Source organism: Eretmochelys imbricata, chromosome 17 (assembly GCF_965152235.1).
Source record: "Eretmochelys imbricata isolate rEreImb1 chromosome 17, rEreImb1.hap1, whole genome shotgun sequence".
Taxonomy (NCBI): Eukaryota; Metazoa; Chordata; order Testudines; family Cheloniidae; genus Eretmochelys; species Eretmochelys imbricata.
In genome coordinates, this window is record NC_135588.1 from 16,428,167 (window position 1) to 16,444,239 (window position 16,073).

The 16,073-nt window shown below is 45.7% G+C and overlaps 1 protein-coding gene across 1 annotated transcript in view; it reads right to left on the minus strand.

Moving 5' to 3' along the window:
* Positions 1-3,216: 3,216 nt before the first annotated feature.
* CLIP2 (CAP-Gly domain containing linker protein 2) overlaps positions 3,217-16,073 on the minus strand; it is a 94,480-nt gene continuing 81,623 nt past the window's right edge. The window contains exons 11-16 of the mRNA XM_077836589.1: positions 14,391-14,474; positions 13,690-13,846; positions 12,923-13,082; positions 10,936-11,121; positions 4,694-4,756; positions 3,217-3,353 (exon numbers count right to left, since the gene is read on the minus strand). Coding sequence (XP_077692715.1) covers positions 3,342-3,353; positions 4,694-4,756; positions 10,936-11,121; positions 12,923-13,082; positions 13,690-13,846; positions 14,391-14,474 — 662 coding nt within the window. The 3' untranslated portion in view covers positions 3,217-3,341. The remainder of the gene's footprint in view (positions 3,354-4,693; positions 4,757-10,935; positions 11,122-12,922; positions 13,083-13,689; positions 13,847-14,390; positions 14,475-16,073) is intronic.

Genomic DNA, 16,073 nt, shown 5'->3' on the forward strand with positions numbered 1-16,073 from the left:
CTCAGTTATATCCTAGAGAGCATTAGATCCTGAGAAGATAGTCAAAGCCAGCTTACAAAGCAGGCTCTCTTATCCCTTCTCCCCGTAACTGAATGGACTCAGGTGCACTGGCCTGATATATCTTGATAGGTCAAATTCTCCTCTGGTTTCAATCAGGGCAGTGCCAGTCACTTCAGAGCTTTGCCCCATTCAGACCAGCAGAGGACTGGCCCAGTGCACACCTCCCAGTGGGCAGCTCCTGTTTGAACCCGGGGAAGCAGGAGGGTTGCAAAGCGATGCAGAAAGTTGCTATTTAATCCTCTTTAAATAACGGAGGCATGTCACTTGCAAACTAGATGGAAAATAAATACAGATTAATTAAAAAATCAACCTCCCCCCCGGCTTTTCCACTTGATAAGTCCCAGGAACTCCTGGGCACTCACATGGCTGCTGCCTTCCCTAAGCCTTGGAAGGCATTTTCGAAAGCCCATGGCACTGCCCTGACTGCTCCCATTGAAGTCAGTGGGCGTTTGACCATTAATTTCAGAGGCAGCAGAGTCAGGCGGCCTGTGCTTGGTGCTTTTGAAAATACCACCCCAAAATGATCAAAATGGCACCTCCTGCTGTATATTAGTTTTGCTTGGTTATGACATTTTACACACTTGGGCTGTCTATCAATGGGCTTTTGGTTCCTAAGTCCCTTAGGCGCTTTGAAAATCCAAGCCTGAGGCAATGATTAGTTCTTTGTTCTTCTATGCAGGTAGAGGGTGCTGGTTCCACACAGCAGGACCTGTCCCACCTGAACTCCTGTTAACCCTCTGAACTCATTAACCAAATTTAGGCTTCTTCTCCTAACATGCCTCACTTTCCTGAACCCACCTCCTTATCTCAGCCATTGAAACAGATCCAGTGTCCACCATCCCCACCAGGTGAAAAGAGCCTAACTCTATTTCACCGCCCGGCAAGAGGTCTAGTGGCTTCCCTCGTGCAGGAGACTTGGACGGGTGGGGCAAAGCTCTTCCCCAGTTTGCCTCGAGCTGCTCCAGACTCTGGGTGGCTGGAGAATTTCAGAGTAGCCAAAAGCGGCTGAAGAAAAACCATACAGGAAAACCAAGGGCCAGATTCCCAGCTCATGTGCAATGGCACCGATTCACAGGAAGTCAACACCTCGGCCGTCTCCTGCCATGCTGGGAGCTCTTGTCCACGTCCACGGGAGCTCCAGCTCATGAACTAGCCCAGGATGTGCGGCAGAGAGCTGGAGAGAGGAGCAGAGCAGTGGACTTGATCTAGGCATTTCAGAGCGGCATAGGGATGCCCAGAGAAGAGACTGAGCTGTTCACAACCTTACATCATTTGGCTGCATTATGGTAAATATGGCCAAAATGCTGCATTTCCAGAGAAATAGGAAACAATTTGATTTGTGTACCTCTGAAAAGGGATTCTGCAACTAATTCCCTTGGAGGAGGGTGGGGGGAAGGATCAAACAGCATCAAGAACAGTCGTTTGTTTCCATGACAAGCCTCTTCTCCCCCAGAACCAGAAGATTGCCCATTAAACATTAGTCATTTCACTGGTGCTGCAATATGTCAATCCAAGCCCTGCCCCACATTCCAGGTACTGATGCCCCCCTTGGGAAGCTGCCCCATCCCCATCAGGGGTTTGAATGGAGCCTAAGAATCTGCTGCTGCTCCCTATGGTCCCAGGGTATCGAAAGGTGAATATTTCTTTTCAGAGCAAGGGGTTTGTCTCAGACACTTAGTACCATATTCTACCCTCGCTCCACCCAAGTATCATCCCATTCAGCCCAATGGGAGTTTAGTGCAAAGACTGAGGCTAGAATACAGCCCTTGGAATAGGGACCAACTCCATGTGCAAATACACACAGGCAATGGGGTTCCTCCTCCTGCATGGACAGTTATTGCAGATGGATACAGAGGTGCACAACTGGCTCTCTGCACCCACAATGGCAACAGTTTTTTGTGCAAATCTGGGTGCTCAGTTGTGCCTAGATTTCTGTGCACGTGGTTTGGAGCTCCTGCTTTAAAAATGTGACCCTCAGTGTTGTTTTGGGGCCCAAACCTGCACCCCGAACTCCCACTTACAAGAAGTAGGGGGAGTCTGAGGTGCCCAGCAAACAGAGGAAAGAACAGAAATCTGCTCTGGTTACAGCTGGAGCCTTCTGCTCTAGACGGGGCCTTTGTTTCAATATCATCCTCAGTCCCTGTTATAAGGCACTCTTGCAAGAATGCTCACAGCAACATGTTAGCCCTCTCCCGTCAGATATCGTACTGAAGAGCCAAAGACAACTGAGAATGGTAGGGGCAATGCCAAGGCAGCCTAATGCTAGGCTAGCCCATCTCTTCCAGCTAGTGATTACAATTCTGTGGATAGCAGTGGAGAGGGATCAGAGCCTAGAGGCATCTGTCTGATGTGACTACATCCTATGTGTGTGTTTTCTACTCAGACCCTCACAAACAGGCATACAAAGGCTCTAGCCAGATGCTGTGTACGTCTCTACATGCCACAACACACCCATGGGTCCTGGCTCTGGGCCCCGGCACAGCCGGTCCTGCTAAGAGATCTCTCGGAGGAGAGAGGCTAAGGAGACCTGTACTCACCCCTGCCAGCGGCTCCCTCCCCTTCTTCAACTCAGAGTAAACACTGACTCAGAAATAGCTGAAATAAATTATATCACCTGAAATCAGATGAGGTGTCCCCTGTGCTATCATACAGTACTAAGTGGAGTCTCCGTGGCCTACGGCTGGGAGGTCTTCTATGCTGGGAAGGGGGAAGACTGTCCCAACAGCTTGTCTTCTACAATCCACGCTGACTGGCTTGAGCACAGCCAGCCCAGCCAACCCTTTTCTGTAGTTCTTCATACTACGCAGGTGGGTGGGGGAGAGGGACAGGGATTACCTGGCGGGGAGAGTGCAGACTTTGGGAGCACACTTAGGAATTTTCTAATGCCCCAAGCAAACTGCTTTGCGTTTCCTCTAGGGTTCTAGGAAACACTGATGAAGTTTCAGCCACCATCAGCTCTCAGCCAGACCACATTGTTCAGGTGGGATGAATGGAGGGTCCACTTGGCCAATACAAATTCCACCTTCAAAACCGATATGGATAAGAAAGCAAAACAAAAGGATCTTTACACAGGTAGGTTGCCATACCGCTCCTTCTGGAATGATGCTCGTCTTGGAAAATACAAACCAGGGGATTGTCCTATTTAGGTCAGTTAGTACATTATAAACAGTCCTGTTTTTAAAGTGAAAATACTGTTGCTAGTCTTTAGGAGGTGCATCCTTTTCCTGTCGGTGTGCAGAAGATACTGGCATGAAATGGTCCTCTCCACCTCTTCTTCTCGATCAGTGCTTCTCCTGGAAGAAATGAGATTGTGTTAAGAAAACAGAGGCCTTGGCAATGAATATGTGATCAAGGTAATCTAGATTACCAGACTCTTTGGCTATTTATCCAAAGAAGCCAGCAAACTTCATAGAGCCATACAGTTATAGGATCGCCAGCTCATCTAGTCTAATCTCCTGTCCACCATCACAGGCCACCAACACCATCCAGCACCTGCACACTAAACCCAACAATTGAAATTAGACCAAAGTATTACAGCCCACAGGAGACTTGACCATTATGTGTCACAGGCAGAGAACAGTGGGGACCAAGGTGCACCAATGCACAAGGTCACTGCAAAGACAGGGAAATGCATAAGCAAGAAAAACCCAGATAACCCTGGCAAGTGACCTGCACCCACACACTGCAGAGGATGGCAAAACCATCCTCCCTAGCAAGGTGGCTGCCAATCTGACCTGGGGGAAAATTCCTTCCTGACCCCACCCACGTGGCGAATCCTAGACCCTGAGCATGTGAGCAAGAACCAGCCAGTGAAGCATCTGAGAGAGAAAACGCCTGCTGCCATTTCAGAGAACTGGCCCTTCCTGTCCAATGTCCCATCTCCAGTCATGGCCATCCCTAATGCTTCAGAAGAAGGAGTCTGAAGAGGGGATGATGGTCATTTTTCTGCATACAAGGACAATCTTCAACCATGGTGAAATGGCCATGCCACTACAAGGTACCAGGTACTTAATCAATCTGACCCATGTTACCAGTGAAGAGACAAAATTCTGAGACCTTGGACCTTCTCCCTCGGGTCTGAGAACCTGAGAGAGCATAAAAGTAAGCCTCCCCCAATAATGGTCCATACTGTGAAATACACAGAGATCTGATGAACTGAGGAAGGTTCTAACTTGTGCTGACATGTGAAGAGAGACATATGAGTGCTGATCTGAGAGAACTGTCCAATATAGAAGATGCATATGGAACTTCTTAGCTGCACCAGGTCAATAGTCCAAGGCACCACAGTGTGCACATTACCAATTTCTTTGCATGGTTTTTCTTTTCTTTTTTTTAAATTGGAAGCTCTAGGACCCAGAGGTTTTCAAAGCTTCCAGCAACAGCTGAAATCTGTACTTTCAGTTTCAGGCCAGTCCCAGCTGCGGGTGCAGCTGCTCCAGGGAATTGGTTCTAGTGCACTTGGGAATGAGGGCTATGCAAAGCCAATTGTTCTTGCTGTGGAACATTATGGTCAAAGCCACGCTCCAGGGGATGAGCTCAGTGTGAGACGTGCCACTGGCACGGCAGAGACCCCATGAAAGAGGTCCTGCCTGGGCATTTTTTAATTCAAATAGCTCAGTATTGTATAACCTACCTCCTGCTTGTGGGATTTATCCTGTTGATGGATCCCATTAGCAGATCCCGAGTTTCCAATAGTCTGTAACAGAACAGATGAGATATGGTTGAAGATGGGCACTGATAAAAAGCATCGAACTCCCCAGAAGCTTTGACATCTGAGGTGACAACTAACTCCCCTTCATACAGATCTGATATTAACTGCTGCATGCTGGGAAATTAGAATTTAAAGATCCCACGGTGCTCTTGGCAAGGGATTCTTAACCTCTGGATCCTGGCCAAATCTCCCAGGGGGGAAGGGTAATTGCATTCTTCCTAGAGATGGAATTTCCCCCTGTAGTTTCAACTGGGCAAGGTCCCATTCTTTGCACTCAGCTCCTGGGTAGCATTGCCTCATGCTGTTGGATCTGTTAATCTGCAAAGAGTTTTGAGTTCTTCAGGATACCAGGCACTACAGAAAGAGTGTGGGTTCACCACTTAGCACCTGTCATCTCTAGAGATGAGTCAGCCAGGCGGAATAGGCTTTGGTTTCTACCTTTAAAAACGACAGCCAAGTCAAACGCTGATCGTGGCTCTCTAGCAGCGAGAACAGGGCCCTCATCCTTTGCAACTACAATATAACCAGCATGAGAGGAGGGCCAGGAGCAGCTGGAAGCGTATGGCTGTGGCATGCCAGCTTTCATTCAGAGCCCTTTCTACACTGACAAGATTGACAGCTGTGAATCCACCACCAAAAGCATTGCTGACGGAAGCACGGGTGGATGTTACAGTGGAGACAGGGCTCTGGAGCTTTAACTAGATCACAGAATCATAGGACTGGAAGGGACCTTGAGAGGTCATCTAGTCCAGTCCCCGGCACTCATGGCAGGACTAAGTATTATCTAGACCATCCCTGACAGGTGTTTGTCTAGCCTGCTCTTAAAAACCTCTACCAACAGAGAGTCCACGACCGCCCTAGACAATTTATTCCAGAGCTTAACCACCCTGACAGTTAGGAAGTTTTTCCTAATGTCCAAAGTAAACTGCCCTTGCTGCAGTTTAAGCCCATTGCTTCTTGTCCTATCCCCAGAGGTTAAGAACAACAATTTTTCTCCCTCCTCCCTGTAACAACCTTTTATGTGATTGAAAACTGTTATCATGTCCCCTCTCACTCTTCTCTTTTCCAGACTAAACAAACCCAATTTTTTCAGTCTTCCCTCATAGGTCATATTTTCTAGACCTTTAATCACTTTTGTCGCTCTTCTCTGGACTTTCTCCAATTTGTCCACATCCTTCCTGAAACGTGGTGCCCAGAACTGGACACAATACTCCAGTTGAGGCCTAATCAGCACCGAGTAGAACAGAAGAATTACTTCTCGTGTCTTGCTTACAACACTCCTGCTAATACACCCCAGAATGATGTTTGCTTTTTTTGCAACAGTGTAATGCTGTTGACTCATATTTAGCTTGTGGTCCACTATGATCCTCCGATCCCTTTCCGCAGTACTCCTTCCTGGGCAGTCATTTCCCATTTTGTATGTGTGCAACTGATTGTTCCTTCCTAAGTGGAGTACTTTGCATTTGTCCTTATGGAATTTCATCCTGTTTACTTCAGACCATTTCTCCAGTTTATCCAGATCATTTTGAATTATTATCCTATCCTCCAAGGCAATTGCAACCCCTCCCAGCTTGGTATCATCCGCAAACTTTATAAGTGTACTCTCCATGCCATTATCTAAATCATTGATGAAGATTTTGAACAGAACCAGACCCAGGACTGATCCCTGCGGGACCCCACTCATTTTGCCCTTCCAGCATGACTGTGAACCACTGATAACTACTCTCTGGGGACCGTTTTCCAACCAGTTTTGCACCCATCTTATAGTAGCTCCCTCTAGGTTGCATTTTCCTAGTTTGTTTATGAGAAGGTCATATGAGACAGTATCAAAAGCTTTACTAATGTCAAGATATACCACATCTACCACTTCCCCCCATCCACAAGGCTTGTTACCCTGTCAATGAAAGCTCTCAAGTTGGTTTGACATGATTTGTTCTTGACAAATCCATGCTGACTGTTACTTATCACCTTATTACCTTCTAGATGTTTGCAAATTGATTGCTTTATTATTTGCTCCATTATCTTTCCGGGTACTATCATTACACTACAGCTTCCCCTCTTGCTACAAGCAGTAGTGGATCAGGGCTACGAAGCTAGTGATTACGGGCAGACACAGCTAGAGAGAAGAGAAAGGCCAGGCTGAGTTTTGGAAGCTTAGATCCTAGAAATTCAGATTGAGCCTTTAGAAGGGAACTATTTGCCCCGTGATCATTCCTAACTGCACTTGGTATTGCTTCTTGCATGGCAATCAATTACTCCGGAGTCACGTCCCAGCTTACTCTATACCGGCATTTACAGGGCACTCCATTTTTCTGCAATACAGTAAATTCCCCAGTCCCTGCAGAAGACACACAGCCTGTGCCTTGAGTGGCAGCCGCATCCAACACTACAAATTAGACGTGAACTTCGCCGAGTACAAGGTCGCTGGGAATGAATAAGCTGGAATGTAATTTGCTAGAAACTAAATAAAATCTCCCAGAGCAATTATTACCAATTCTTTGAGAAGAAGCTTGAGTGCCAAATCCTTGTCATTTCCTGAAAAGCTATGAGATCAGGGTCTCCAAAGACATGCAGTATGTGGAGATTTTTTATTACAGGCTAATACCTAGCTGTAGTCATGGCCACAGCAACAGTAAAGTGCCAATTACTTGACAATGAGATGGAGACAGTGCTATTACATCGCAGCTCCTGCAACTCCTTGTCTAACTGTGAGGCCAGACATGCACGGTCAAGAGAGTCCAGAGCATGTCAGCTGATAAGCCTGCAAAGGGAAAGCAGCAGCATCTTGTGGTAATGAGCAATTTCCTTTTTTAGAGTGTTGCAAAGTGAAGGCAGTGCAGCTGAGAGACAAGGGGAAACAGCGGTGAGCTGGATCCCCCCAAAATGGCTATTGTGTTTTAGGGATGATTGTTTCTGTAGGTCAGGGAGAGAGCAGCGTGGAATGGGCTTACATCCGATGAAGTGAGCTGTAACTCACGAAAGCTTATGCTCAAATAAATTGGTTAGTCTCTAAGGTGCCACAAGTACTCCTTTTCTTTTTGGGAATACAAACTAGCACGGCTGCTACTCTGAAACCTGTCATTGAAAATCAGTATCTAGCCAAGCACAACCAGAGTCCATGATTGTTTCAGTGCATCCCATTGTGCCCATTGGTCTCCATTCACGGGGTCAAAGTCCTTGGCCTTATCCTTAAACCCTTGTTTAAGCAAGTTCCCCTGAACTTCCCACACTGAAACTCAGGAGATGGGGGTTCAGTCCTGACCCCACCGCACGCTCTTTGTGTGACTCTGAATGAGCCATTTAGGCCCAGGGTTTTAAATGTATTTAGGTGTTGCTGCACGCAGTGTTGCAACATCTGATTTAGGAGCTTAAATCTCATTTTCAAAAGGGATTTAGGCACTAAGGAATCTAACTACCATCTATGTCAATGGGAAGGCCCCTAAGTGCCTTCATCCCTTTTGAAAATGAAATTTAGGCTCCTAAATCAGCTAGACATTGCAATGCTGAGCACAGCAATGCCTAAATACCTTTAAAAATCTGGCCCTTAGTCTCTTTGTGCCTCAGTTATCGTCTATAAGTTGGGGATGATATTTCCTTTCTGCCACCCTTTGTCCCGTCTATTTAGATGGTTAGTTCCAGGGGTCAGGGATTGACTCTTTCCGTGTGTGTATGTGTACAGTACCCAGCACACTGAGGGGGCCTCCAAGTGCTATTGTAATATAAATAAATGATATGGAGTAAAGTAAAAAAATCATGTAAAAATTATTCTATGAAAAAGAAAGAGAGAGGGATTTCTCTGTGCAAGAATTGCAGAGATATTTCCTCCTTTCAGGAAAAACAAAAATAAATACCATTTTTGGACCATTTCTGGAGAAGGAAAAGTGAAAGGGAAGATGTCTTAGCACCATCGGGGTTTAGCATTCCTCCCAAGGGGGAACATATCCACCATACCACTGGGTATTGTAGCCATCCATCATGACACATTTCAGTTTAAGACATGGTGGTTACAACAGAAGCTAAAGTCACTCTGGAGACACTGCCAGGATTGCATTATGTCTTGGACAACAAAAAGTTGTCACCATAACTACAGCTGTGGCATGTGGTGCGGAATGAAAAATACACAGCTCTATTTCACACAAGGCAGGTGGCTGCTTTCACCACACTTCTGTGTGCAGAGGAATTGTCTACGCCAAACCCGGCATTCTCGTCTTAGACTTGTCTCGTTTTCAGGGCAGGCGCCATCCTTTTATTGTGTGTTTGTATTGCACCTAGCACAATGGAGCCAGGTCTCTGATTGGGATCGCTGAGTGTTATTGCAATACAGATAATAAATGAACCATCCCACCCCTGCCCCTGTCCCTGCAGTAGACTTTGTGGTGTTCTGCACTTGGGGAGAGAAGCAGGATATCCATTGGTCCAGATTGCCTGCCATAAAGTACCTGGACCTGTAACAGCACAGCAGGGGAGAGGAAAAAATAACCATGGCCCTAGCCTCTGTGCGTAATGGTTAGGTCATATCATGCAGTATTAAGTATCCTTCTGAATGTGCATTATGAGCAGTATGCACTTGCTGTAAGAGATGAACATTTTTAGGACAAGGTAAATGAGGAAATTTTCAATCAAAGGAACACATGTAAGGTGTAAAAACACCAGGCCTCCAAGAGATGTAAACTGATTGTAGACTTGAGTTCAGAGAAAATGCGGTCCGAAAAGCAAAAGATAGAGAATGAAAGAGCTTAATGTAAATACCAGGGCCTTTCCACAGAAGCAGCTCCCAGGTCTCAGATACACTAAGGGTAAATGACAGAAAAGGTTGGAGCATGCCAAGATAAATTAAATGGATTCTCATCCTCCGCTCTCACAGCAGAGGATGTAGGAGAGATGCTGGAAGCACTTCTAAATTTCCCAGGGGAGGCAAAGGAAGTACTGGAGGAAATCAGAAGGATTCGGTCGCAGGTGTTTGAGAGCAGCTGACCAACCCCTCGAGTCAGGTACTGTCCAAGAGTTCTGAGGAAACTGGCAAGAGAGACGGAAAAACCTTTCCCAGATGGATCTCTATTAAAGCACTTGGAAACTGAAGAAGTGTGTGCTGATGGGCGGCAGGGAAAGTGAATTCTGATGAGAACAAAGAAGAGGGATGACCTAAATCTGTATTTTTCACTTTTCATGTACCATTTTAAAGGAGATAAACAATGAAAAAATAGTCTTAGCTTATAGGCCAGGAACAGTGCATTAATATAAACCAAGAGAAAAAGTAAGTCTCTCTCTCTCCCCATTAGGCCAAGTGAAAACCCAGCCAGGGTCACTGCTAGAAAGAAAACATTTATTAGGCTGTTCCCAGTGGTTATTCCCATCTAGATACAGATAGACAGGGCCTGGCTCCACTTTGGAGGTGTAATCCCCACCTTGAGGAGACATACCCATGCTTGCTCTGATCGACCTAGAGTGCGAACAGTATAATGTAGCCAGATCAGCGCATGTGGCAGGAGGGTCTAGCCATCTGAGTACGCTCCCATCTGAGACCATAGGTACACACTCAGGCTGCTAGCCCCTCCTGCTGCTGATGTCGCCATGGCTACGCTGCTATTTTTTAGTGTGTTAGCTCATTTAGAGCTAGCACCGATATTACCCCGTCCAGCCTGAAGTGTAGACATACCCACCCACCCACATATAGTCCCTTTCTATACCCATGAATGCAGCCAACTCTGGTGTGAAGCCTAGTAGATGTGTAAAAACCATCCAGCAGCACCATATTTACAGCGTAAGAAAGGAAATCAATGCTATACCCACATGAAATGAAGAGATACACGTGAAGTTACCATTTAAATAGGTCGACTGTAATTCCCCACACTGGAATTTGGCACAGGATACTGGGACTAACACCTGGTTCTTGTGAAGAGTGCCAGAGGATCTTTAATGATCCACACAGAGTCATGCAGTTGATTTTAGATCTCATCTGAAAGACAGAATCTGTAGCGAACACTGCACCCCTGTGATGCTTTGTTCTGTCAGAGGGAAGAGGGCTACCTACTGAATCACGACCTACAGCACCACTTTGATTTCCTTGGTGGTGTGGGGCCCCATCAGAGCATTGCTCTGGGCACATGGCTGCCATGGCGCGAGCAATCAGGTAACTCGCTGCTCCGGTGGGGGGAGTGCACTACCTGTGTTTTCTCTGAAGAACTTCTCATAGCCTCCATGAGTTTCTCCATTTGCTGACCCTGCTCCAGTGCATTCCGCAGGACGTCCTCCGTGCTGATCAGTCGGTGCTGCAGCCGGAGAACCTCAGTCTCTGATGAAGGATCAATCAGGGAGTACCGCCTTTGATCTGTTACCGATTTCTCTTTATCCTTGACATATAAAGGTAAAAAAAGAAAAAAAAAGCAGGGAAGCAGGTTAGACTCTGATAGACACATAGGAACTAGGGGCAGAGTACATTTGAGAGTGACTTGTGCCAGACTCTGGTTTCAGTAACGAATCAGAGCAGACAGCAAGGTTGGAGAGAACAAAGTATTAAATGCAACAAGGGGCTGCTCAGATTTGTTACTAGCCGAGTTCAGTCAATTACTTAAGTCTCCTCCTCTAGAGGTCGCTGCAGTCTACAGGAATCACAAATCTAGATCTGAAAAAAATCATTAAGTCTCATTAGCTCTTCTTGTCCACTCGGCTCTTCCTCTATTGCCTTATCGAGGAATAAACAACAGGGGGAAACGAGCAACTTTGTATTTTCTTCCTATTCTTCTCCTACTATTTTATTTTAGGAAATCTGACGTCTTGCAACGAATATATAAAACAAAATGACTCCAGCTATTGCTTGAGATGGAAAGGAAGCATTGCCAAGATTTTTTTTAAACAATCCCTTGAAAATAAGTGTAGGTATGTGAGGCCTCAGTTATGCAGATTATATTATTTATACAGCACGGTAAGCGTGCCTGCCATTTTGCACCGTTAAAACAAGATAACTTTCACAATTTTATTATGAGTCTCATGGTATTTGGTGTTTTTTCTTAAAGCCCCAGCTTCCGGAGGCATGTGATTACATGAGAATCTCAACGTTAAAAAAAAAAAATCAGTTTCTAGCCATCACAGCTGCAGAGAAAAGATGAAAAAAAGAAAAAGAAAAAAAGACCCAGGTGCATCCTAAAGGCTCAGAGAAAAAAGGCAAATTGAAAACATATTTTTTAATAAAATCACGACTTTCCAGGGCTTGATTCAAGATTTTTTTTTTTTTTTTACATCTGGGGTTGGCAATCCAGGTGAAATGAATATAAATGCACAGCTCTCTGTAAGTACAGCTGTATGGCACAGTTCTAAAACAAAGGGGACAGCAAACGTTGACGAAGGACTGAGATCATTTAGGATTACTTTTACTAGGTGCATGCTAAACTATGCCCCAGCTGACATACACAGTTTGAGATGGTTCCTCTGTCAAAGATATAACGTACTATGAACAAAGCAGTGTGGCTGTGAAGGAAGGTCATAGGCTCCATATTGTCATAATCTGTATTTTGTCATTTCACAATAAAATGACAGTGCCTGCTTTCCAGCATGACAATTTTGCAAGGATTTGCTATCAGCAGACAGCACTTTCCATTAGCAACCAGGCCTCCATCTGGATAAAAGTTCAAAAGTGACTAGTCATTTCCAACGTCTCCATTATTGGGTGCCCAATCTGAGACACTTCACAGGGGCCCAATTTTCAGAGAATTACGAATGCTCGCCACTGGAAGTTGAGGCCTATTTGGGGCGTCTTAAATTGGGCACGCAAAAATGAATGCACTTGAAAAACATCAGGCAGTTTGGAACACTGAGGTTCTTATGTTTTTCTGCATGCCCTGCCCTCGGAGATGAGGGATCGCCGAAACTCCCAGGACCACACCCAGTGGGGGTTGCAGCCAGCCAGCACCTCTTAGACTGGGTTCACATACACAAGACACCAAAGGAAGCCCCAGTGTAATTTGCTGAATGACAGCAAAATTCACAAAATTAGGGCAAATTCAATGATACCAAAAGAATCCACAGGCTGTGAAAAGTCCTTCCCATGTTTGTCTGTTCTGCCATACACATTTACCCTCCAAAGACCAGGAGCTAGGTGAAGCCCTCCCAGACACCTGTCGCCAACCAGCAAGGATGGGGGCATCTTGCTCTCACCAGAACTATCAGCTTTTCTCTCAGGCCTTTGATGTCGTCTTTGAGTTTCTGCTCTTTCAGTCTCCATTCTGCTTTGTGCACTTCTCGGCTCAGGTCCCGCTCTGGCCCGGGCGAGTGACGGTTTGCTTCCAGTAGCAAAGCTCGCAGCTCATTCAGGCTCCTGAGGGAGGGATGGGGAGAACGTCACAAAGGGGAAAATGTATTCAGTCGTCTTTTGGTGGTGTGTGTGTGTGTGTGTGTGTGATTTGCAACTTCTCTCAGCTTTGAAAGAGGACATCTAACAAGGTGTGGTCTGAGAGAGGGGGCCAAACTGGGACCCTTGCGTCTAAACCCCCCCAAAATTGGAAAAATTCACATCAGGACTCAGCTCACCTTTGCAGCTGGACTCCACCAGTAGGACACAGTTTCAAAAGAGTTCTACATCCAATGTGCTGATTTTTTTTTATTTGATTTTTTTTTAAATCTGGCCACTTATTTCAGTGCCTCAGCGGGAGCTGAGCTGTGTGTTGAAAACCTGGGATAGTGGTGGGAGCTGAGTGCTCTTGGTAATTCAGCCCTTGAGGCACTAAACCGGCACCCAACATCCTAATAACCCAGATGATGGGAAAGTTGAAATATGGGTTTCAATCATTCAACTTGTATTTTTTTGTACGTTAAATAGTGATGCTCTGAATAGGGCCAAATTCAGAGTGTATCTTACGTATGCCTGGGTCCTTCTTAAGGATCATAACACTGCAGCCTCTTTAGTTAGTTTCTAAAAGACCAACCTTTCCTTTTTGAGTAGCTCCTGGCTAATCAGGACTAGCTGGCCTGAAGCATCATGGGTTTTCCTGGACAAGGTCTCCAGTTCAGCTTCCAACCGCTTCTTTTCCTTCAACAGAGAATCTCCCTTCTTTTCTCCAGCTTTGCATTTATTTTCCAATGCTAAGGGAAGAATAAAAGGGGAGGAAAAAAGTCTACCAGGCCCTACCTACATTCCTTTTTTGGATGACTTCATTTCTCAATTTCATTTCCATTCCTTGCACCATGTGGCTTCCCCTAGTTAGTTATGTCTAGTTAAGTAATCTGCAGCTGCCACTGGAGTCCATGAGAGTTGCAAATGCTCAGCAGCACCAGCCCTGTGTAAGCAGAGATTCCAGAAATTATAAACCCAGCTGCATTTATTTCTACATCCCCTTTGGCTTCCCAATTTGTTAAGATTATTGGGCCAAATTCTCTCCCTACCAGATACAAGTAACTTCAATGGGATTTACTTGCATCTCTCTGGGGTAGAATTGGGCCCACTGCATCAAGAACAAACATTTGCTAAGCACAATCCTCTTATACATGGACAACTGCATGTTTATGCACACACATTACTAGGTTGCTTTAATGTATAAATCCTAAATTCTTCTTGTAATGGTGGAGGTACAAAAAGGCCACAATGAAACTATCTAGTTCCCACCAGCACTGGATTAGGGAAACTTACCACTTACTTGGGCCCTTAGAGTTTCAGTCTGGGAGGAGAGGGAGGACACCTCTTTATCTCTTTTACTCAGCTTATCTTGCAGTTCTTTAGGTGAATGGAAAGGAGAGAGAGAGAGAGAGAGAGGTTACATCCTTGGCAACTGCTTTGCCTGGTCACACAGTGAAGGCCAATGGTGTATGGAGCCATTTAGGGTTCTGTGGCCCAGACAGATGACTAGGTGCAAATACACAGTATCCACCCTCTCGAGAGAGGCAGAGATGGGTGGCACCAGCTGATTTGTGTCTCACAGCATCTCATCCCCATTTGACCTTAAATGAAGCGGAGACACGCAGATAGGAAGCATATCAGAGGGTGGGCTTAAACAACAGATGACAAGTGAAGAAAGGAAGAATGAAATATTATGAAAAAGCAAACAGAAAGGAGCCTTCCACGCAATTCCATTTGTTACCTGCTACCCTGGAAGGCAGCGATGATGGAAAAAGCAAAGTCAGAAGTTGCGCAGAGTCAGCACATTCACACAATCAAATCAAAGCCATAGATTTGAAGTGCTGCAATATCCTGAGTCTGAGACAGCTTTTTAATCCGCCTTATCCATTTTTTGTTCAGTGCTTAGACTCAGAGAAGCCAAATACACATGGATTCAGTGACCATCTTAAGATCAGTTGCTGCTGGACATAGTAAAGGGACCAAATAGTAAAGGGACTAGTGCTTGAGTCCTACCCTAGTTATTTAACTATCAGTCAAGTATCTGACCTGGTATAAAATACACCCCCACATGGCATTTGCAGGGCAGAGAAAAGAAGGGGGCGGGGGAGAGAGAGAAGGCAGAATGATAACTTGTGCGTGTGTGGGCAGGAGGGAATAGAGCATGAAAGTATTTTAGTCTGAATCCAAAGGTGAACGAAAGACACTCCATGAACTAATTGGCATTTATACAGGGTGAAATTCAAACCCATGCAAGTTCAAACAGGGATGAGATCCACACAGCAGAAATGGGCCAGAGCCACAAAGCATGGATCCAGACCAAAATTTTTCCAGACTCTGGAGTTTTTCAGCTCCAGAGCTATGGTTTGGTCTATTACAGAGATGGAAACCCCAGTGAAACTCAGCTCTGAATCAAACCTTATCCAAAGTTTGTGTGTCTAGATCTGGGGTTTCATTTCAGGCTCATATCTGATTTATAGCAAGGTAGAGGGAAAACTCCAAATTCTTCTAGCCAGTTGCAACATGCACCGCGTCATTCCTGTTAGCCACCCTCTGATGGGAGTGATTTTTATTCTATGGTCCAGTTTCAGTTGCTGCAAAATCAGTGCAACTCTACTGAAGTCAATGGATCAATGCCCACTTTCACCAGCCGAGGTTCTGGCCCATATTGTAGGTGTGGGGGGAAGATTTTGGAATAAGAGTCCTCCACTGTATTTGCTCAGGCAGGCATGCCAGCCACACAGGTGAAAAAGCCAGACAACCAGTGCAACCTACACAAAAGCACAAAGATGACATAGAATCATAGAATCTCAGGGTTGGAAGGGACCTCAGGAGGTCATCTAGTCCAACCCGCTGCTCAAGCAGGACCAATCCCCAATTTTAGCCCCAGATCCCTAAATGGCCCCCTCAAAGATTGAACTCACAACCCTGGGTTTAGGAGGCCAATGCTCAAACCACTAAGCTATCCCTCCCCCATAA